The 25,753-nt window shown below is 46.7% G+C and overlaps 1 protein-coding gene across 1 annotated transcript in view; it reads left to right on the top strand.

Annotated features, from left to right (window-relative positions):
* tmprss15 (transmembrane serine protease 15) overlaps positions 1 to 25,753 on the top strand; it is a gene marked incomplete at both ends in the record, with an annotated part of 55,673 nt that overhangs the window by 8,041 nt on the left and 21,879 nt on the right. The window contains 11 exons of the mRNA XM_079247504.1: positions 12,580 to 12,689; positions 12,813 to 12,953; positions 13,028 to 13,177; positions 13,262 to 13,367; positions 13,477 to 13,631; positions 13,720 to 13,857; positions 14,922 to 15,011; positions 15,101 to 15,226; positions 15,303 to 15,446; positions 15,515 to 15,625; positions 15,910 to 16,033. Coding sequence (XP_079103630.1) covers positions 12,580 to 12,689; positions 12,813 to 12,953; positions 13,028 to 13,177; positions 13,262 to 13,367; positions 13,477 to 13,631; positions 13,720 to 13,857; positions 14,922 to 15,011; positions 15,101 to 15,226; positions 15,303 to 15,446; positions 15,515 to 15,625; positions 15,910 to 16,033 — 1,395 coding nt within the window. The remainder of the gene's footprint in view (positions 1 to 12,579; positions 12,690 to 12,812; positions 12,954 to 13,027; positions 13,178 to 13,261; positions 13,368 to 13,476; positions 13,632 to 13,719; positions 13,858 to 14,921; positions 15,012 to 15,100; positions 15,227 to 15,302; positions 15,447 to 15,514; positions 15,626 to 15,909; positions 16,034 to 25,753) is intronic.

Genomic DNA, 25,753 nt, shown 5'->3' with positions numbered 1-25,753 from the left:
AAACACATCGTTACACCCCATTAAACACATCGTTACACTCCATTGAACACACCGTTACACTCCATTAAACACACCATTACACTCCATTAAAGACACCGTTACACTCCATTAAACACACCGTTACACGCCATTAAACACACCGTTACACTCCATTAAACACATCGTTACACTCCATTAAACACATTGTTACACTCCATTAAACACATCGTTACACTCTATTAAACACATCGTTACACTCCATGCAACACATCGTTACACTCCATTAAACACATCGTTACACTCTATTAAACACATCGTTACACTCCATTAAACACACCGTTATACTCCATTAAACACACGTTACACTCCATTAAACAGACCGTTACACTCCATTAAACACACCGTTACACGCCATTAAACACACCGTTACACTCCATTAAATACACCGTTACACTCCATTAAACACATCCTTACACTCCATTAAATACACCGTTACACTCCATTAAACACATCGTTACACGCATTAAACACATCGTTACACGCCATTAAACACACCGTTATACTCCATTAAACACACCGTTACACTCCATTAAACACACCATTACACTCCATTGAACACACCGTTACACTCCATTAAACACACCGTTACACTCCATTAAACACATCGTTACACTCCATTAAACACACCGTTACACTCCATTAAAAACACCGTTACACTCCATTAAACACACCGTTACACGCCATTAAACACACCGTTACACTCCATTAAATACACCATTAGACTCCATTAAACACATCGTTACACTCCATTAAATACACCGTTACACTCCATTAAACACATCGTTACACGCATTAAACACATCGTTACACTCCATTAAACACACCGTTACACTCCATTAAACACATCGTTACACTCCATTAAACACACCGTTACCCGCCATTAAACACACCGTTACACTCCATTAAACACACCGTTACACTCCATTAAACACACCGTTACACTCCATTAAACACATCGTTACACTCCATTAAACACACCGTTACACGCCATTAAACACACCTTTACACTCCATTAAACACATCGTTACACTCCATTAAACACATCGTTACACTCTATTAAACACATCGTTACACTCCATGCAACACATCGTTACACCCCATTAAACACATCGTTACACTCTATTAAACACATCGTTACACTCCATGCAACACATCGTTACACCCCATTAAACACATCGTTACACTCTATTAAACACATCGTTACGCTCCATTAAACACACCGTTATACTCCTTTAAACACACCGTTACACTGCATAAAACACACCGTTACACTCCATTAAACACACCGTTACACTCCATTAAAAACACTGTGACACTCCATTAAACAAACCGTTACACTCCATTAAACACACCGTTACACTCTATTAAACACATCGTTACACTCCATTAAACACACCGTTATACTCCATTAAACACACCGTTACACTCCATTAAACACACCCTTACACTCCATTGAACAAACCGTTACACTCCATTAAACACATCGTTACACTCCATTAAACACACCGTTACACTCCATTAAAAACACCATTACACTCCATTAAACACATCGTGACACTCCATTAAACACACCGTTACACTCCATTAAACACACCGTTACACTCCATTAAACACACCGTTACACGCCATTAAACACACCGTTACACTCCATTAAATATACCGTTAGACTCCATTAAACACATCGTTACACTCCATTAAATACACCGTTACACTCCATTAAACACATCGTTACACGCATTAAACACATCGTTACACTCCATTAAACACACCGTTACACTCCATTAAACACATCGTTACACTCCATTAAACACACCGTTACCCGCCATTAAACACACCGTTACACTCCATTAAACACATCGTTACACTCCATTAAACACATCGTTACACTCTATTAAACACATCGTTACACTCCATGCAACACATCGTTACACTCCATTAAACACATCGTTACACTCTATTCAACACATCGTTACACTCCATGCAACACATCGTTACACCCCATTAAACACATCGTTACACTCTATTAAACACATCGTTACACTCCATTAAACACACCGTTATACTCCATTAAACACACCGTTACACTGCATAAAACACACCGTTACACTCCATTAAACACACCGTTACACTCCATTAAAAACACTGTGACACTCCATTAAACAAACCGTTACACTCCATTAAACACACCGTTACACTCCATTAAAAAAACCATTACACTCCATGAAACACTTCGTTACACTCCATTGAACACACCGTTACACTCCATTAAACACACCATTACACTCCATTAAAGACACCATTACACTCCATTAAACACACCGTTACACGCCATTAAACACACCGTTACACTCCATTAAACACATCGTTACACTCCATTAAACACATCGTTACACTCCATTAAACACATCGTTACACTCTATTAAACACACCGTTACACTCCATTGAACACACCGTTACACTCCATTAAACACACCATTACACTCCATTAAACACACCGTTACACTCCATTAAACACACCGTTACACGCCATTAAACACACCGTTACACTCCATTAAACACATCGTTACACTCCATTAAACACATCGTTACACTCCATTAAACACACCGTTACACTCCATTAAACACACCGTTACACTCCATTAAACACAACGTTACACGCCATTAAACACACCGTTACACTCCATTAAATACACCGTTAGACTCCATTAAACACATCGTTACACTCCATTAAATACACCGTTACACTCCATTAAACACATCGTTACACGCATTAAACACATCGTTACACTCCATTAAACACACCGTTACACTCCATTAAACACATCGTTACACTCCATTAAACACACCGTTACCCGCCATTAAACACACCGTTACACTCCATTAAACACATCGTTACACTCCATTAAACACATCGTTACACTCTATTAAACACATCGTTACACTCCATGCAACACATCGTTACACTCCATTAAACACATCGTTACACTCTATTCAACACATCGTTACACTCCATGCAACACATCGTTACACCCCATTAAACACATCGTTACACTCTATTAAACACATCGTTACACTCCATTAAACACACCGTTATACTCCATTAAACACACCGTTACACTGCATAAAACACACCGTTACACTCCATTAAACACACCGTTACACTCCATTAAAAACACTGTGACACTCCATTAAACAAACCGTTACACTCCATTAAACACACCGTTACACTCCATTAAAAAACCATTACACTCCATGAAACACTTCGTTACACTCCATTAAACACATCATTACACTCTATTAAACACATCGTTACACTCCATGCAACACATCGTTACACCCCATTAAACACATCGTTACACTCTATTAAACACATCATTACACTCCATGCAACACATCGTTACACTCCATTAAACACACCGTTATACTCTATTAAACACATCGTTACACTCCATTAAACACACCATTATACTCCATTAAACACACCGTTACACTGCATAAAACACACCGTTACACTCCATTAAACACACCGTTACACGCCATTAAAAACACTGTTACACTGCATTAAACAAACCGTTACACTCCATTAAACACACCGTTACACTCCATTAAACAAACCATTACACTCCATGAAACACTTCGTTACACCCCATTAAACACATCGTTACACTCCATTGAACACACCGTTACACTCCATTAAACACCCCATTACACTCCATTAAACACACCGTTGCACTCCATTAAACACACCGTTGCACTCCATTAAACACACCGTTACACCCCATTAAACACACCGTTACACTCCATTAAAAACACCGTTACACTCCATTAAACAAACCGTTACACTCCATTAAACACACCGTTACACTCCATTAAACAAACGTTACACTCCATTAAACACATCGTTACACCCCATTAAACACATCGTTACACTCCATTAAACACACCGTTACACTCCATTAAACACACCGTTACACTCCTTTCAACACACCGTTATACTCCATTAAACACATCGTTACACTCCATTAAACACACCGCTACACTCCATTAAACACACCGTTACACTCCATTAAACACATCGTTACACTCCATTAAACACATCATTACACTCCATTAAACACACCGTTACACTCCATTAAACACATCGTTACACTCCATTAAACACATCGTTACACTCCATTAAACACATCATTACACTCCATTAAACACATCGTTACACTCCATTAAACACATCATTACACTCCATTAAACACACCGTTACACTCCATTAAACAAACCGTTACACTCCATTAAACACACCGTTACACTCCATTAAACAAACGTTACACTCCATTAAACACATCGTTACACCCCATTAAACACATCGTTACACTCCATTAAACACACAGTTACACTCCATTAAACACACCGTTACACTCCTTTCAACACACCGTTATACTCCATTAAACACATCGTTACACTCCATTAAACACACCGCTACACTCCATTAAACACACCGTTACACTCCATTAAACACATCGTTACACTCCATTAAACACATCGTTACACTCCATTAAACACACCGTTACACTCCATTAAACACATCGTTACACTCCATTAAACACATCGTTACACTCCATTAAACACATCATTACACTCCATTAAACACATCGTTACACTCCATTAAACACATCATTACACTCCATTAAACACACCGTTACACTCCATTAAACACACCGTTACACTCCATTAAACACACCGTTACACTCCATTAAACACATCGTTACACTCCCTTAAATACACCGTTACACTCCATTAAAGACACCATTACACTCCATTAAATACACCGTTACACTCCATTAAACACATCGTTACACTCCCTTAAATACACCGTTACACTCCATTAAACACATCGTTACACTCCATTAAATACACCGTTACACTCCATTAAACACATCATTACACTCCATTAAATACACCGTTACACTCCATTAAACACATCATTACACTCTATTAAACACATCATTACACTCCATGCAACACATCGTTACACTCCATTAAACACACCGTTATACTCTATTAAACACATCGTTACACTCCATTAAACACACCGTTATACTCCATTAAACACACCGTTACACTGCATAAAACACACCGTTACACTCCATTAAACACACCGTTACACGCCATTAAAAACACTGTTACACTGCATTAAACAAACCGTTACACTCCATTAAACACACCGTTACACTCCATTAAACAAACCATTACACTCCATGAAACACTTCGTTACACCCCATTAAACACATCGTTACACTCCATTGAACACACCGTTACACTCCATTAAACACCCCATTACACTCCATTAAACACACCGTTGCACTCCATTAAACACACCGTTGCACTCCATTAAACACACCGTTACACCCCATTAAACACACCGTTACACTCCATTAAAAACACCGTTACACTCCATTAAACAAACCGTTACACTCCATTAAACACACCGTTACACTCCATTAAACAAACGTTACACTCCATTAAACACATCGTTACACCCCATTAAACACATCGTTACACTCCATTAAACACACCGTTACACTCCATTAAACACACCGTTACACTCCTTTCAACACACCGTTATACTCCATTAAACACATCGTTACACTCCATTAAACACACCGCTACACTCCATTAAACACACCGTTACACTCCATTAAACACATCGTTACACTCCATTAAACACATCATTACACTCCATTAAACACACCGTTACACTCCATTAAACACATCGTTACACTCCATTAAACACATCGTTACACTCCATTAAACACATCATTACACTCCATTAAACACATCGTTACACTCCATTAAACACATCATTACACTCCATTAAATACACCGTTACACTCCATTAAACACATCATTACACTCTATTAAACACATCATTACACTCCATGCAACACATCGTTACACTCCATTAAACACACCGTTATACTCCATTAAACACACCGTTACACTGCATAAAACACACCGTTACACTCCATTAAACACACCGTTACACGCCATTAAAAACACTGTTACACTGCATTAAACAAACCGTTACACTCCATTAAACACACCGTTACACTCCATTAAACAAACCATTACACTCCATGAAACACTTCGTTACACCCCATTAAACACATCGTTACACTCCATTGAACACACCGTTACACTCCATTAAACACCCCATTACACTCCATTAAACACACCGTTGCACTCCATTAAACACACCGTTGCACTCCATTAAACACACCGTTACACCCCATTAAACACACCGTTACACTCCATTAAAAACACCGTTACACTCCATTAAACAAACCGTTACACTCCATTAAACACACCGTTACACTCCATTAAACAAACGTTACACTCCATTAAACACATCGTTACACCCCATTAAACACATCGTTACACTCCATTAAACACACCGTTACACTCCATTAAACACACCGTTACACTCCTTTCAACACACCGTTATACTCCATTAAACACATCGTTACACTCCATTAAACACACCGCTACACTCCATTAAACACACCGTTACACTCCATTAAACACATCGTTACACTCCATTAAACACATCATTACACTCCATTAAACACACCGTTACACTCCATTAAACACATCGTTACACTCCATTAAACACATCGTTACACTCCATTAAACACATCATTACACTCCATTAAACACATCGTTACACTCCATTAAACACATCATTACACTCCATTAAACACACCGTTACACTCCATTAAACAAACCGTTACACTCCATTAAACACACCGTTACACTCCATTAAACAAACGTTACACTCCATTAAACACATCGTTACACCCCATTAAACACATCGTTACACTCCATTAAACACACCGTTACACTCCATTAAACACACCGTTACACTCCTTTCAACACACCGTTATACTCCATTAAACACATCGTTACACTCCATTAAACACACCGCTACACTCCATTAAACACACCGTTACACTCCATTAAACACATCGTTACACTCCATTAAACACATCGTTACACTCCATTAAACACACCGTTACACTCCATTAAACACATCGTTACACTCCATTAAACACATCGTTACACTCCATTAAACACATCATTACACTCCATTAAACACATCGTTACACTCCATTAAACACATCATTACACTCCATTAAACACACCGTTACACTCCATTAAACACACCGTTACACTCCATTAAACACACCGTTAAACTCCATTAAACACATCGTTACACTCCCTTAAATACACCGTTACACTCCATTAAAGACACCATTACACTCCATTAAATACACCGTTACACTCCATTAAACACATCGTTACACTCCCTTAAATACACCGTTACACTCCATTAAACACATCGTTACACTCCATTAAATACACCGTTACACTCCATTAAACACATCATTACACTCCATTAAATACACCGTTACACTCCATTAAACACATCATTACACTCCATTAAACACACCGTTACACTCCATTAAACACATCGTTATACTCCATTAAACACACCGTTACACTCCATTAAATACACCGTTACACTCCATTAAACACACCGTTACACCCCATTAAACACACCGTTACACTCCATTAAAAACACCGTTACACTCCATTAAACACATCGTTACACTCCATTAAACACACCGTTACACTCCATTAAACAAACGTTACACTCCATTAAACACATCGTTACACCCCATTAAACACATCGTTACACTCCATTAAACACACCGTTACACTCCATTAAACACACCGTTACACTCCATTAAACACATCGTTACACTCCATTAAACACATCGTTACACTCCATTAAACACATCATTACACTCCATTAAACACATCGTTACACTCCATTAAACACATCATTACACTCCATTAAACACACCGTTGCACTCCATTAAACACACCGTTACACCCCATTAAACACACCGTTACACTCCATTAAAAACACCGTTACACTCCATTAAACAAACCGTTACACTCCATTAAACACACCGTTACACTCCATTAAACAAACGTTACACTCCATTAAACACATCGTTACACCCCATTAAACACATCTTTACACTCCATTAAACACACCGTTACACTCCATTAAACACACCGTTACACTCCTTTCAACACACCGTTATACTCCATTAAACACATCGTTACACTCCATTAAACACACCGCTACACTCCATTAAACACACCGTTACACTCCATTAAACACATCGTTACACTCCATTAAACACATCATTACACTCCATTAAACACACCGTTACACTCCATTAAACACATCGTTACACTCCATTAAACACATCGTTACACTCCATTAAACACATCATTACACTCCATTAAACACATCGTTACACTCCATTAAACACATCATTACACTCCATTAAACACACCGTTACACTCCATTAAACAAACCGTTACACTCCATTAAACACACCGTTACACTCCATTAAACAAACGTTACACTCCATTAAACACATCGTTACACCCCATTAAACACATCGTTACACTCCATTAAACACACCGTTACACTCCATTAAACACACCGTTACACTCCTTTCAACACACCGTTATACTCCATTAAACACATCGTTACACTCCATTAAACACACCGCTACACTCCATTAAACACACCGTTACACTCCATTAAACACATCGTTACACTCCATTAAACACATCGTTACACTCCATTAAACACACCGTTACACTCCATTAAACACATCGTTACACTCCATTAAACACACCGTTACACTCCATTAAACACATCGTTACACTCCATTAAACACATCATTACACTCCATTAAACACATCGTTACACTCCATTAAACACATCATTACACTCCATTAAACACACCGTTACACTCCATTAAACACACCGTTACACTCCATTAAACACACCGTTACACTCCATTAAACACATCGTTACACTCCATTAAATACACCGTTACACTCCATTAAACACATCATTACACTCCATTAAACACACCGTTACACTCCATTAAACACATCGTTATACTCCATTAAACACACCGTTACACTCCATTAAATACACCGTTACACTCCATTAAACACACCGTTACACCCCATTAAACACACCGTTACACTCCATTAAAAACACCGTTACACTCCATTAAACACATCGTTACACTCCATTAAACACACCGTTACACTCCATTAAACAAACGTTACACTCCATTAAACACATCGTTACACCCCATTAAACACATCGTTACACTCCATTAAACACACCGTTACACTCCATTAAACACACCGTTACACTCCATTAAACACATCGTTACACTCCATTAAACACATCGTTACACTCCATTAAACACATCATTACACTCCATTAAACACATCGTTACACTCCATTAAACACATCATTACACTCCATTAAACACACCGTTACACTCCATTAAACACATCGTTACACTCCTTTAAACACACCGTTACACTCCATTAAACACACCGTTACACTCCATTAAACAAACGTTACACTCCATTAAACACATCGTTACACCCCATTAAACACATCGTTACACTCCATTAAACACACCGTTACACTCCATTAAACACACCGTTACACTCCATTAAACACATCGTTACACTCCATTAAACACATCGTTACACTCCATTAAACACATCATTACACTCCATTAAACACATCGTTACACTCCATTAAACACATCATTACACTCCATTAAACACACCGTTACACTCCATTAAACACATCGTTACACTCCCTTAAATACACCGTTACACTCCATTAAAGACACCATTACACTCCATTAAATACACCGTTACACTCCATTAAACACATCGTTACACTCCATTAAATACACCGTTACACTCCATTAAACACATCGTTACACTCCATTAAATACACCGTTACACTCCATTAAACACATCATTACACTCCATTAAACACACCGTTACACTCCATTAAACACATCGTTATACTCCATTAAACACACCGTTACACTCCATTAAATACACCGTTACACTCCATTAAACACACCGTTACACCCCATTAAACACACCGTTACACTCCATTAAAAACACCGTTACACTCCATTAAACACATCGTTACACTCCATTAAACACACCGTTACACTCCATTAAACAAACGTTACACTCCATTAAACACATCGTTACACCCCATTAAACACATCGTTACACTCCATTAAACACACCGTTACACTCCATTAAACACACCGTTACACTCCATTAAACACATCATTACACTCCATTAAACACACCGTTACACTCCATTAAACACATCGTTACACTCCTTTAAACACACCGTTACACTCCATTAAACACACCGTTACACTCCATTAAACAAACGTTACACTCCATTAAACACATCGTTACACCCCATTAAACACATCGTTACACTCCATTAAACACACCGTTACACTCCATTAAACACACCGTTACACTCCATTAAACACATCGTTACACTCCATTAAACACATCGTTACACTCCATTAAACACATCATTACACTCCATTAAACACATCGTTACACTCCATTAAACACATCATTACACTCCATTAAACACACCGTTACACTCCATTAAACACATCGTTACACTCCTTTAAACACACCGTTACACTCCATTAAACACACCGTTACACTCCATTAAACACATCGTTACACTCCATTAAATACACCGTTACACTCCATTAAACACACCGTTACACTCCATTAAACACATCATTACACTCCATTAAACACACCGTTACACTCCATTAAACACATCGTTATACTCCATTAAACACACCGTTACACTCCATTAAATACACAGTTACACTCCATTAAACACACCGTTACACCCCATTAAACACACCGTTACACTCCATTAAAAACACCGTTACACTCCATGAAACAAACCGTTACACTCCATTAAACACACCGTTACACTCCATTAAACAAACGTTACACTCCATGAAACACATCGTTACACCCCATTAAACACATCGTTACACTCCATTAAACACACCGTTACACTCCATTAAACACACCGTTACACTCCATTCAACACACCGTTACACTCCATTAAACACATCGTTACACTCCATTAAACACACCGCTACACTCCATTAAACACACCGTTACACTCCATTAAACACATCGTTACACTCCATTAAACACACCGTTACACTCCATTAAACACATCGTTACACTCCATTAAACACACCGTTACACTCCATTAAACACATCGTTACACTCCATTAAACACATCGTTACACTCCATTAAACACATCGTTACACTCCCTTAAATACACCGTTACACTCCATTAAAGACACCATTACACTCCATTAAATACACCGTTACACTCCATTAAACACATCGTTACACTCCATTAAACACATCGTTACACTCCATTAAATACACCGTTACACTCCATTAAACACATCGTTACACTCCATTAAATACACCGTTACACTCCATTAAACACACTGTTACACCCCATTAAACACACCATTACACTCCATTAAAAACACCGTTACACTCCATTAAACAAACCGTTACACTCCATTAAACACACCGTTACACTCCATTAAACAAACGTTACACTCCATGAAACACATCGTTACACCCCATTAAACACATCGTTACACTCCATTAAACACACCGTTACACTCCATTAAACACACCGTTACACTCCATTAAACACATCGTTACACTCCATTAAACACACCGCTACACTCCATTAAACACACCGTTACACTCCATTAAACACATCGTTACACTCCATTAAACACATCATTACACTCCATTAAACACATCGTTACACTCCATTAAACACATCATTACACTCCATTAAACACACCGTTACACTCCATTAAACACATCGTTACACTCCATTAAACACATCGTTACACTCCTTTAAACACACCGTTACACTCCATTAAACACATCGTTACACTCCCTTAAACACACCGTTACACTCCATTAAACACACCGTTACACTCCATTAAACACACCGTTACACTCCATTAAATATACCATTTACATGGTTACTTAACACAGCCCACCAATATCATGTACACACACACACACACACACACTTGGTTGCTGCTGTGTTCTTCGTGGTTTCTCCAGACGTCTGTTATGTTCAGAAACGTCGTGTTTGTCTGCAGGTGCATAAGATGCCTGTCGAGGATTCACTGCAGCTTTTTTTCTTTCTGTTTGTTCTCCTTTCATTCTTTTTTTCTTTATTTTTTTTCTTTTTCCAGCCTTTCCTCTGCCTTTTCTCTCCCGCTGGTCTATCCAGCAGTTATAAGCAATATTAACAACACATATTTATGACGTTAACGAGAGTAGATGTGTTCATCCAGACCATCCTGCACCATGATGCTGAACAGAACAGTTTCCCATTCTGTGAGGAGGTCTTCGCACCGTTACGAATTCACTGTAACTTGAGTGGAGGAAAGTTTGTCCTTGTGACTTTTACATTGAATAAAATGACCTTGGGATTTAATGTTGATGTTCTTTAGAGTCGACGGAGGTCTTTCCGTTCAGGTCGACTTCCATCAGTTTGAAACTGAAGAAAACGTGGACGCGCTGAGACTTTACGAAGGTGTTGGACCGAACAAACGGCTAACAGGTAAAGATACAACAGACTGGAGCTTATGTCTCAGTCGGGGCCGTCAGGTAAGTCCAGGTGTATGATACCACCGATATGAGATACTGATTCAGAGTCCTGATGATCTGCTCATACAATTGGTAGCTCAGCTCTCAGGCTCCACCCCCCCTGGAACCGTCTGGCTCCTGACTGACCAATCAACTGTGGAGTTTACTTCTGATGATATAAACAGTCTGTCAGGTTTCAGGGCCTCCTACAGCGCTGCCGACACCTCTGGCCTGACCAGTAAGAACTCATGTCAGATCCAGATGCACACCCTGAAGATGGTTGACAGACCGCTGACGGCTTTTTGCTCTCAGACCAGGAGAAGCTAAGCTGCAGCTTTGAGCTCGGCTGGTGTTTCTGGAGGCAGCAGCAAGATGACGACGACGACTGGATTCGAACCAGAGGTTCCACCTTTCCACCCTTAACCGGCCCCAGTGTTGACAACACACTGGGAAATAGCTCAGGTAGGTTGGGGGTTACCTTAACAACACCAGTCACAGTTTTGTCTGAAGTTAATTAAAGGATCCGTTTGTACCGGTTCATGATAGGTTTCTACATCGTCACTCCTCTCAGTCCCGGCCAATGGATGAAAAGCTTCAGGATCCACAGCCTGCCTTTGATTTCGCCCACACTACCCATGTGTCTGAGCTTCTGGTAAACAACAAATATACACGTAAACAGCTGGAAAAACAAACAAGTTATAACAAAAAACAATTAAATGAACAGACATCAACAAACATTACCAGTAAATGAATGTCTGCAGGTACCACATGTTCGGTGAGGACGTCAGTCGTCTCAGAGTCCTGCTGCTTTCCTCAGAGTCCACCGTTACTATGATGTTCCAGAGAGATGGTAACTATGGTGACATCTGGAACTATGGCCAGGTAACCCTCAACCTGACATCTGAGGCCACGGTCAGTGATACCACACAGGACATCTGCACATCAGGCTTAATGGTCACATAATATGCAAATTAGCTGACTGTTCACGTGACCTGTACAGGTAGTTTTTGAAGCTCAGAAGAAAGGAGGTATGAGAAATGACATCGCCCTAGATGACATCACACTGACAGCTGATCTCTGTGGCCCCGCCCCACCCGAACCAACCAATGTACCGCCACCAACAACCACACCCCCCATACCAGGTGAGACACAAACCACACCCCCATACCGGGTGAGACTTAATCCATGCCCCCCTGTATAAGGTGGGACACCGACCACAACCCCCCATCCTAGGTGGGAGACAAACCACACACCCCATACCATGTTAGACTTAAACCACACCCCCATACCAAGTTAGACTTAAACCACACCCCCCATACCATGTTAGACTTAAACCACACCCCCATACCAAGTTAGACTTAAACCACACCCCCCATACCATGTTAGACTTAAACCACACCCCCATACCAAGTTAGACTTAAACCACACCCCCCATACCAAGTTAGACTGAAACCCCACCCCCATACCATGTTAGACTTAAACCACACCCCCCATACCATGTTAGACCGAAACCACACCCCCATACCATGTTAGACTTAAACCACACCCCCATACCATGTTAGACTTAAACCATACCCCCCATACCATGTTAGACTTAAACCACACCCCCATACCAAGTTAGACTGAAACCCCACCCCCATACCATGTTAGACTTAAACCACACCCCCCATACCATGTTAGACTTAAACCACACCCCCATACCATGTTAGACTTAAACCACACCCCCATACCATGTTAGACTTAAACCACACCCCCATACCATGTTAGACTTAAACCACACCCCCATACCATGTTAGACTGAAACCCCACCCCCATACCATGTTAGACTTAAACCACACCCCCATACCATGTTAGACTTAAACCACACCCCCATACCATGTTAGACTTAAACCACACCCCCATACCATGTTAGACCGAAACCACCCCCCCCATACCATGTTAGACTTAAACCACACCCCCCATACCATGTTAGACTTAAACCACACCCCCCATACCATGTTAGTCTGAAACCACACCCCCCATACCATGTTAGACTTAAACCACACCCTCATACCAGGTTAAACTGAAACCACACCACCCCATACCAGGTGAGACTGAAACCACACCCCCCATACCATGTTAGTCTGAAACCATGACCCCAGACCCATCATGTGGTCTTTACACTATGACTGAAACTCCTGACAGAGCTTTTCTCTGATTGGTCTAGCTGACTGTGGAGGACCTTTTGACCTCTGGGAGCCTAACTCTATTTTCACCTCTCCAAACTACCCACAATCCTACGGGAATGAAGCTGAGTGTGAGTACACCTGTGTGTCATCCTGTTACCTGAGCATGCTCTTGTCCTGACTATCACCTGTGCTTGTTACCCATGATCCTCTGCTGTAGGTCTGTGGACTCTGCACACTGTTGCCGGTCACAACATCCAGCTCCACTTCCTGGACTTTGATGTGGAAGCGACCTTTGACCTGGTGGAGGTGCGAGATGGGGCGGGGCCTGGCTCCACCTTACTGGGTGAGCTGTTGTGTCTACCTGGAACAGATTAGCTGACCTCTTTCTTCAGGTGTTGATTTGTTGATGTTTCCTTCAGCTGTTCTTACGGGCAGTGATGGCCCCGCCCACACCTTGTTTTCAACAGCCAATCAGATGACAGTGTGGTTCTACACGGACAGATCCGGTCATGGTCGAGGATTCAGGGCCAACTTCAGCTCTGGGTTGGATCTGGAGTCCCCAGGTGAGTCCAATATCATAGGTCATTCCATTTTTTGATAACTGGTTGACAAACCATGTGCTTATGATCAGCTCCATGTGCAGATGGTCAGTTCCAGTGTCAGACAGGAACCTGTATCCATGGTAACGATCAATGTAACGGCGTGGTGGACTGTCTGGATGGATCTGATGAAGCCGACTGCGGTACGTCGCCAATGATCAATAGGGTGATGGAAGAACTGATCAGCAGAACTGTATTTTATTCCTTTGAGGTATCTGTGTGTTCCACAACCTTGTTAGTTCACATCACTGTTTAGTTTTGTTTATACTGTCATGGCTTTTGCTTGGTGACATTCCTCTCTGACGGCAACAACCATTGGATGAAGCATGTATCCATCATCCTGATGAGCAGATTTCAGCCAATAAGAACATGATTTAATCTGTGTGGATCAGGAAAGTGTCAGGTGTTCATCTTCTCTGTGGGACAGTAATGTTGCAGGTCAATGGTTCCAGACGTCTCCAGGTCCAACGTGTCTCCTCTCTGCTCACCGTGTGTGCTGACAATTGGAACTCTCACCTGTCTGACTTCACCTGTCAGTACCTGGGACACAGGTAACCCTCACATGTCTAAGCTAAGACTAGGTGGACACAGCATTTCTATTCAAATATGAAAGCTCTTTTACTTTATCTCTTCATGTTTGGTTTTTCTGCTGGGATTACAACAGAAGGTGCTAATGCCTCAGAGTAGAAAATAGAAATGTTCCAGTGGAAACCAGACCACAGCAGCTCAATCAATTTGGGCATGAGTAAAGTAGTCCCATGAACGATTAAAATAGTGCGACTTTATGCAGATGATGCAGTTTTGTATGCAGCTGCTCAAACACCAGATCAGTCCACGGCTGTCCGGTCAGAAGGGTCGGCTCAGACACCCAGAGGCAGACAGAGTAACCCCCCCTTCTCCGAACACACCCCACAACCATCAGACAGAGGTCCTGCACCATGCCCAGGAGCTCCATGCCTCCTTGGACAGTTACTGGATGTGGATCAGAATCCACCTAATACCCAAGTTAGGCACTGCAGGGACAGGAGCAACGCCACCTCCCTCCCATTCTCCCAACCCCCAACACACCCCATCCACCCTACATCACTACACACACCCCATCCACCCCACATCACTACACACCCCATCCACCCCACATCACTACACACACCCCATCCACCCTACATCACTACACACACCCCATCCACCCCACATCACTACACACCCCATCCACCCCACATCACTACACACACCCCATCCACCCCACATCACTACACACACCCCATCCACCCCACATCACTACACACACCCCATCCACCCCACATCACTACACACCCCATCCACCCTACATCACTACACACACCCCATCCACCCCACATCACTACACACCCCATCCACCCCACATCACTACACACACCCCATCCACCCCATATCACTACACACACCCCATCCACCCCACATCACTACACACACCCCATCCACCCTACATCACTACACACACCCCATCCACCCCGCATCACTACACACACCCCATCCACCCCACATCACTACACACACCCCATCCACCCCATATCACTACACACACCCCATCCACCCCACATCACTACACACACCCCATCCACCCCACATCACTACACACACCCCATCCACCCCACATCACTACACACCCCATCCACCCCACATCACTACACACACCCCAACCACCCCGCATCACTACACACACCCCATCCACCCCACATCACTACACACACCCCATCCACCCCACATCACTACACACACCCCAACCACCCCACATCACTACACACACCCCATCCACCCCACATCACTACACACACCCCATCCACCCCACATCACTACACACACCCCATCCACCCCACATCACTACACACACCCCAACCACCCCACATCACTACACACACCCCATCCACCCCACATCACTACACACCCCATCCACCCCACATCACTACACACCCCCCCATCCACCCCACATCACTACACACACCCCATCCCCCTCACATCACTACACACACCCCATCCACCCCACATCACTACACACACCCCATCCCCCTCACATCACTACACACACCCCATCCACCCCGCATCACTACACACACCCCAACCACCCCGCATCACTACACACACCCCATCCACCCCACATCACTACACACACCCCATCCACCCCACATCACTACACACACCCCATCCACCCCACATCACTACACACACCCCATCCACCCCACATCACTACACACACCCCATCCACCCCACATCACTACACACACCCCATCCACCCCACATCACTACACACCCCATCCACCCCACATCACTACACACACCCCATCCACCCCACATCACTACACACACCCCATCCACCCCACATCACTACACACACCCCATCCACCCCACATCACTACACACACCCCATCCACCCCACATCACTACACACACCCCATCCACCCCACATCACTACACACCCCATCCACCCCACATCACTACACACACCCCATCCCCCTCACATCACTACACACCCCATCCACCCCACATCACTACACACACCCCATCCACCCCACATCACTACACACACCCCATCCACCCCACATCACTACACACACCCCATCCACCCCACATCACTACACACACCCCATCCACCTCACATCACTACACACACCCCATCCACCCCACATCACTACACACACCCCATCCACCCCACATCACTACACACCCCATCCACCCCGCATCACTACACACACCCCATCCACCCCACATCACTACACACCCCATCCACCCCACATCACTGCACACCCCATCCACCCCGCATCACTACACACACCCCATCCACCTCACATCACTACACACACCCCATCCACCCCACATCACTGCACACCCCATCCACCCCACATCACTACACACACCCCATCCACCCCACATCACTACACACACCCCATCCACCCCACATCACTACACACCCCATCCACCCCACATCACTACACACACCCCATCCACCCCACATCACTACACACCCCATCCACCCCACATCACTACACACCCCATCCACCCCACATCACTACACACACCCCATCCACCCCACATCACTACACACCCCATCCACCCCACATCACTACACACCCCATCCACCCCACATCACTACACACACCCCATCCACCCCACATCACTACACACCCCATCCACCCCACATCACTACACACACCCCATCCACCCCGCATCACTACACACCCCATCCACCCCACATCACTACACACACCCCATCCACCCCACATCACTACACACCCCATCCACCTCACATCACTACACACCCCATCCACCCCACATCACTACACACACCCCATCCACCCCGCAACACTACACACACCCCATCCACCCCGCAACACTACACACCCCATCCACCCCACATCACTACACACCCCATCCACCTCACATCACTACACACCCCATCCACCCCACATCACTACACACACCCCATCCACCCCACATCACTACACACACCCCATCCACCCCACATCACTACACACCCCATCCACCCCACATCACTACACACACCCCATCCACCCCGCAACACTACACACACCCCATCCACCCCACATCACTACACACCCCATCCACCCCGCAACACTACACACACCCCATCCACCCCACATCACTACACACACCCCATCCACCCCACATCACTACACACACCCCATCCACCCCACATCACTACACACACCCCATCCACCCCACATCACTACACACACCCCATCCACCCCACATCACTACACACACCCCATCCACCCCACATCACTACACACACCCCATCCACCCCACATCACTACACACACCCCATCCACCTCACATCACTACACACCCCCCATCCACCCCACATCACTACACACACCCCATCCACCCCGCATCACTACACACACCCCATCCACCTCACATCACTGCACACACCCCATCCACCCCACATCACTACACACACCCCATCCACCCCACATCACTACACACACCCCATCCACCCCACATCACTACACACACCCCATCCACCCCACATCACTACACACACCCCATCCACCCCACATCACTACACACACCCCATCCACCCCGCAACACTACACACACCCCATCCACCTCACATCACTACACACACCCCATCCACCCTGCATCACTACACACACCCCATCCACCCCACATCACTACACACCCCATCCACCCCACATCACTACACACACCCCATCCACCTCACATCACTACACACACCCCATCCACCCTGCATCACTACACACACCCCATCCACCCCACATCACTACACACCCCATCCACCCCACATCACTACACACACCCCATCCACCTCACATCACTACACACACCCCATCCACCCCACATCACTACACACCCCATCCACCCTGCATCACTACACACACCCCATCCACCTCACATCACTACACACACCCCATCCACCCCGCATCACTACACACACCCCCCATCCACCTCACATCACTACACACACCCCCATCCACCTCACATCACTACACACCCCATCCACCCCGCATCACTACACACACCCCATCCACCCCGCATCACTACACACACCCCATCCACCCCGCATCACTACACACCCCATCCACCCCACATCACTACACACACCCCATCCACCTCACATCACTACACACACCCCATCCACCCCACATCACTACACACCCCATCCACCCCGCATCACTACACACCCCATCCACCCCGCATCACTACACACCCCATCCACCCCACATCACTACACACACCCCATCCACCCCACATCACTACACACCCCATCCACCCCGCATCACTACACACCCCATCCACCCCACATCACTACACACACCCCATCCACCTCACATCACTACACACACCCCATCCACCCCGCATCACTACACACCCCATCCACCCCACATCACTACACACACCCCATCCACCTCACATCACTACACACCCCATCCACCCCACATCACTACACACACCCCATCCACCCCACATCACTACACACACCCCATCCACCTCACATCACTACACACACCCCATCCACCCCGCATCACTACACACCCCATCCACCCCGCATCACTACACACACCCCATCCACCTCACATCACTACACACACCCCATCCACCCCGCATCACTACACACACCCCATCCACCCCACATCACTACACACCCCCCCATCCACCCCGCATCACTACACACACCCCATCCACCTCACATCACTACACACACCCCATCCACCCCGCATCACTACACACACCCCATCCACCCCACATCACTACACACACCCCATCCACCCCACATCACTACACACCCCATCCACCCCGCATCACTACACACCCCATCCACCCCACATCACTACACACCCCATCCACCCCACATCACTACACACACCCCATCCACCTCACATCACTACACACCCCATCCACCCTGCATCACTACACACACCCCATCCACCTCACATCACTACACACACCCCATCCACCTCACATCACTACACACACCCCATCCACCCCACATCACTACACACACCCCATCCACCTCACATCACTACACACACCCCATCCACCTCACATCACTACACACACCCCATCCACCTCACATCACTACACACCCCATCCACCTCACATCACTACACACCCCATCCACCCCACATCACTACACACACCCCATCCACCCCACATCACTACACACACCCCATCCACCCCACATCACTACACACACCCCATCCACCCCGCATCACTACACACACCCCATCCACCTCACATCACTACACACACCCCATCCACCTCACATCACTACACACACCCCATCCACCTCACATCACTACACACCCCATCCACCCCGCATCACTACACACCCCATCCACCCCGCATCACTACACACACCCCATCCACCCCACATCACTACACACACCCCATCCACCCCACATCACTACACACCCCATCCACCCCACATCACTACACACACCCCATCCACCTCACACCACTACACACCCCATCCACCCCACATCACTACACACACCCCATCCACCCCACATCACTACACACACCCCATCCACCCCACATCACTACACACCCCCATTCACCCTACATCACTACACACACCCCATCCACCCCACATCACTACACACACCCCATCCACATCACATCACTGCACACCCCATTCACCCCACATCACTACACACCCCATCCACCCCACATCACTACACACCCCATCCACCCTGCATCACTACACACACCCCATCCACCCCACATCACTACACACACCCCATCCACCCTGCATCACTACACACACCCCATCCACCCCACATCACTACACACCCCATCCACATCACATCACTGCACACCCCATCCACCCCACATCACTACACACACCCCATCCACCCCACATCACTACACACCCCATCCACCCTGCATCACTACACACACCCCATCCACCCCACATCACTACACACACCCCATCCACCCTGCATCACTACACACACCCCATCCACCCCACATCACTACACACCCCATCCACCCTGCATCACTACACACACCCCATCCACCCCACATCACTACACACACCCCATCCACCCCACATCACTACACACCCCATCCACCCTGCATCACTACACACACCCCATCCACCCCACATCACTACACACACCCCATCCACATCACATCACTACACACCCCATCCACCCCACATCACTACACACCCCCCATTCACCCCACATCACTACACACCCCATCCACCCTGCATCACTACACACACCCCATCCACCCCACATCACTACACACACCCCATCCACCCCACATCACTACACACACCCCATCCACCCCACATCACTACACACACCCCATCCACCCCACATCACTACACACCCCATCCACCCCACATCACTACACACCCCATCCACCCCACATCACTACACACACCCCATCCACCCCACATCACTACACACACCCCATCCACCCCACATCACTACACACCCCATCCACCCCACATCACTACACACACCCCATCCACCCCACATCACTACACACACCCCATCCACCTCACATCACTACACACACCCCATCCACCCCACATCACTACACACCCCATCCACCCCACATCACTACACACACCCCATCCACCCCACATCACTACACACACCCCATCCACCCCACATCACTACACACCCCATCCACCCCACATCACTACACACACCCCATCCACCCCACATCACTACACACCCCATCCACCCCACATCACTACACACACCCCATCCACATCACATCACTGCACACCCCATTCACCCCACATCACTACACACCCCATCCACCCCACATCACTACACACACCCCATCCACATCACATCACTACACACACCCCATCCACCCCACATCACTACACACCCCATCCACCCCACATCACTACACACACCCCATCCACCCCACATCACTACACACACCCCATCCACCCCACATCACTACACACCCCATCCACCCCACATCACTACACACACCCCATCCACATCACATCACTGCACACCCCATTCACCCCACATCAATACACACCCCATCCACCTCACATCACTACACACCCCATCCACCTCACATCACTACACACACCCCATCCACCTCACATCACTACACACACCCCATCCACCCCACATCACTGCACACACCCCATCCACCCCACATCACTACACACCCCATCCACCTCACATCACTACACACCCCCCCCATCCACCTCACATCACTACACACACCCCATCCACCTCACATCACTACACACACCCCATCCACCCCACATCACTACACACACCCCATCCACCCCACATCACTACACACCCCATCCACCTCACATCACTACACACCCCCCCATCCACCTCACATCACTACACACACCCCATCCACCTCACATCACTACACACCCCCCATCCACCTCACATCACTACACACACCCCATTCACCCCACATCACTACACACACCCCCATCCACCTCACATCACTACACACACCCCATCCACCTCACATCACTACACACCCCATCCACCCTGCATCACTACACACACCCCATCCACCCCGCATCACTACACACACCCCATCCACCCCGCATCACTACACACACCCCCATCCACCTCACATCACTACACACACCCCATCCACCTCACATCACTACACACCCCATCCACCCCACATCACTACACACACCCCATCCACCCCACATCACTACGCCCCCCCATCCACCTCACATCACTACACACCCCATCCACCCCACATCACTACACACACCCCATCCACCTCACATCACTACACACACCCCATCCACCCCGCATCACTACACACACCCCATCCACCCCACATCACTACACACACCCCATCCACCCCACATCACTACGCCCCCCCATCCACCCCACATCACTACACACACCCCATCCACCCCACATCACTACACACACCCCATTCACCCCACATCACTACACACCCCCCCATCCACCCCACATCACTACACACACCCCATCCACCCCACATCACTACACACACCCCCATCCACCCCGCATCACTACACCCCCCATTCACCCCACATCACTACACACACCCCATTCACCCCACATCACTACACACCCCCCCATCCACCCCACATCACTACACACACCCCATCCACCCCACATCACTACACACCCCCATCCACCCCACATCACTACACACACCCCATCCACCCCACATCACTACACACACCCCATCCACCCCACATCACTACACACCCCCATCCACCCCACATCACTACGCCCCCCCATCCACCCCACATCACTACACACCCCCCCATCCACCCCACATCACTACACACACCCCATCCACCCCACATCACTACACACACCCCCATCCACCCCGCATCACTACACCCCCCATTCACCCCACATCACTACACACACCCCCATCCACCCCGCATCACTACACCCCCCATTCACCCCACATCACTACACACCCCCCCATCCACGCCACATCACTACACACACCCCATTCACCCCACATCACTACACACCCCATCCACCCCACATCACTACACACACCCCATCCACCCCACATCACTACACACACCCCATCCACCCCACATCACTACACACACCCCATCCACCCCGCATCACTACACACACCCCATCCACCCCACATCACTACACACACCCCATCCACCCCACATCACTACACACCCCATCCACCCTGCATCACTACACACACCCCATCCACCTCACATCACTACACACACCCCATCCACCCTGCATCACTACACACACCCCATCCACCCCACATCACTACACACACCCCATCCACCTCACATCACTACACACACCCCATCCACCCTGCATCACTACACACACCCCATCCACCCCACATCACTACACACACCCCATCCACCCTGCATCACTACACACACCCCATCCACCCCACATCACTACACACCCCATCCACATCACATCACTGCACACCCCATTCACCCCACATCACTACACACCCCATCCACCCTGCATCACTACACACACCCCATCCACCCCACATCACTACACACACCCCATCCACCCCACATCACTACACACCCCATCCACCCTGCATCACTACACACACCCCATCCACCCCACATCACTACACACACCCCATCCACCCTGCATCACTACACACACCCCATCCACCCCACATCACTACACACCCCATCCACCCTGCATCACTACACACACCCCATCCACCCCACATCACTACACACACCCCATCCACCCCACATCACTACATACCCCATCCACCCTGCATCACTACACACACCCCATCCACCCCACATCACTACACACACCCCATCCACCCCACATCACTACACACACCCCATCCACCCCACATCACTACACACCCCATCCACCCTGCATCACTACACACACCCCATCCACCCCACATCACTACACACACCCCATCCACCCCACATCACTACACACACCCCATCCACCCTGCATCACTACACACACCCCATCCACCCCACATCACTACACACACCCCATCCACCCCACATCACTACACACACCCCATCCACCCCACATCACTACACACCCCCCATTCACCCCACATCACTACACACCCCATCCACCCTGCATCACTACACACACCCCATCCACCCCACATCACTACACACACCCCATCCACCCCACATCACTACACACCCCATCCACCCCACATCACTACACACACCCCATCCACCCCACATCACTACACACACCCCATCCACCCCACATCACTACACACCCCATCCACCCCACATCACTACACAC

The sequence above is a fragment of the Telmatherina bonti genome, assembly GCF_933228915.1.
Source record: "Telmatherina bonti genome assembly, chromosome: 10".
In the NCBI taxonomy this organism is placed as follows: Eukaryota; Metazoa; Chordata; class Actinopteri; order Atheriniformes; family Telmatherinidae; genus Telmatherina; species Telmatherina bonti.
The sequence above is the reverse complement of the archived record's forward strand: the minus strand, read 5'-3'. Positions and strand labels throughout refer to the sequence as shown.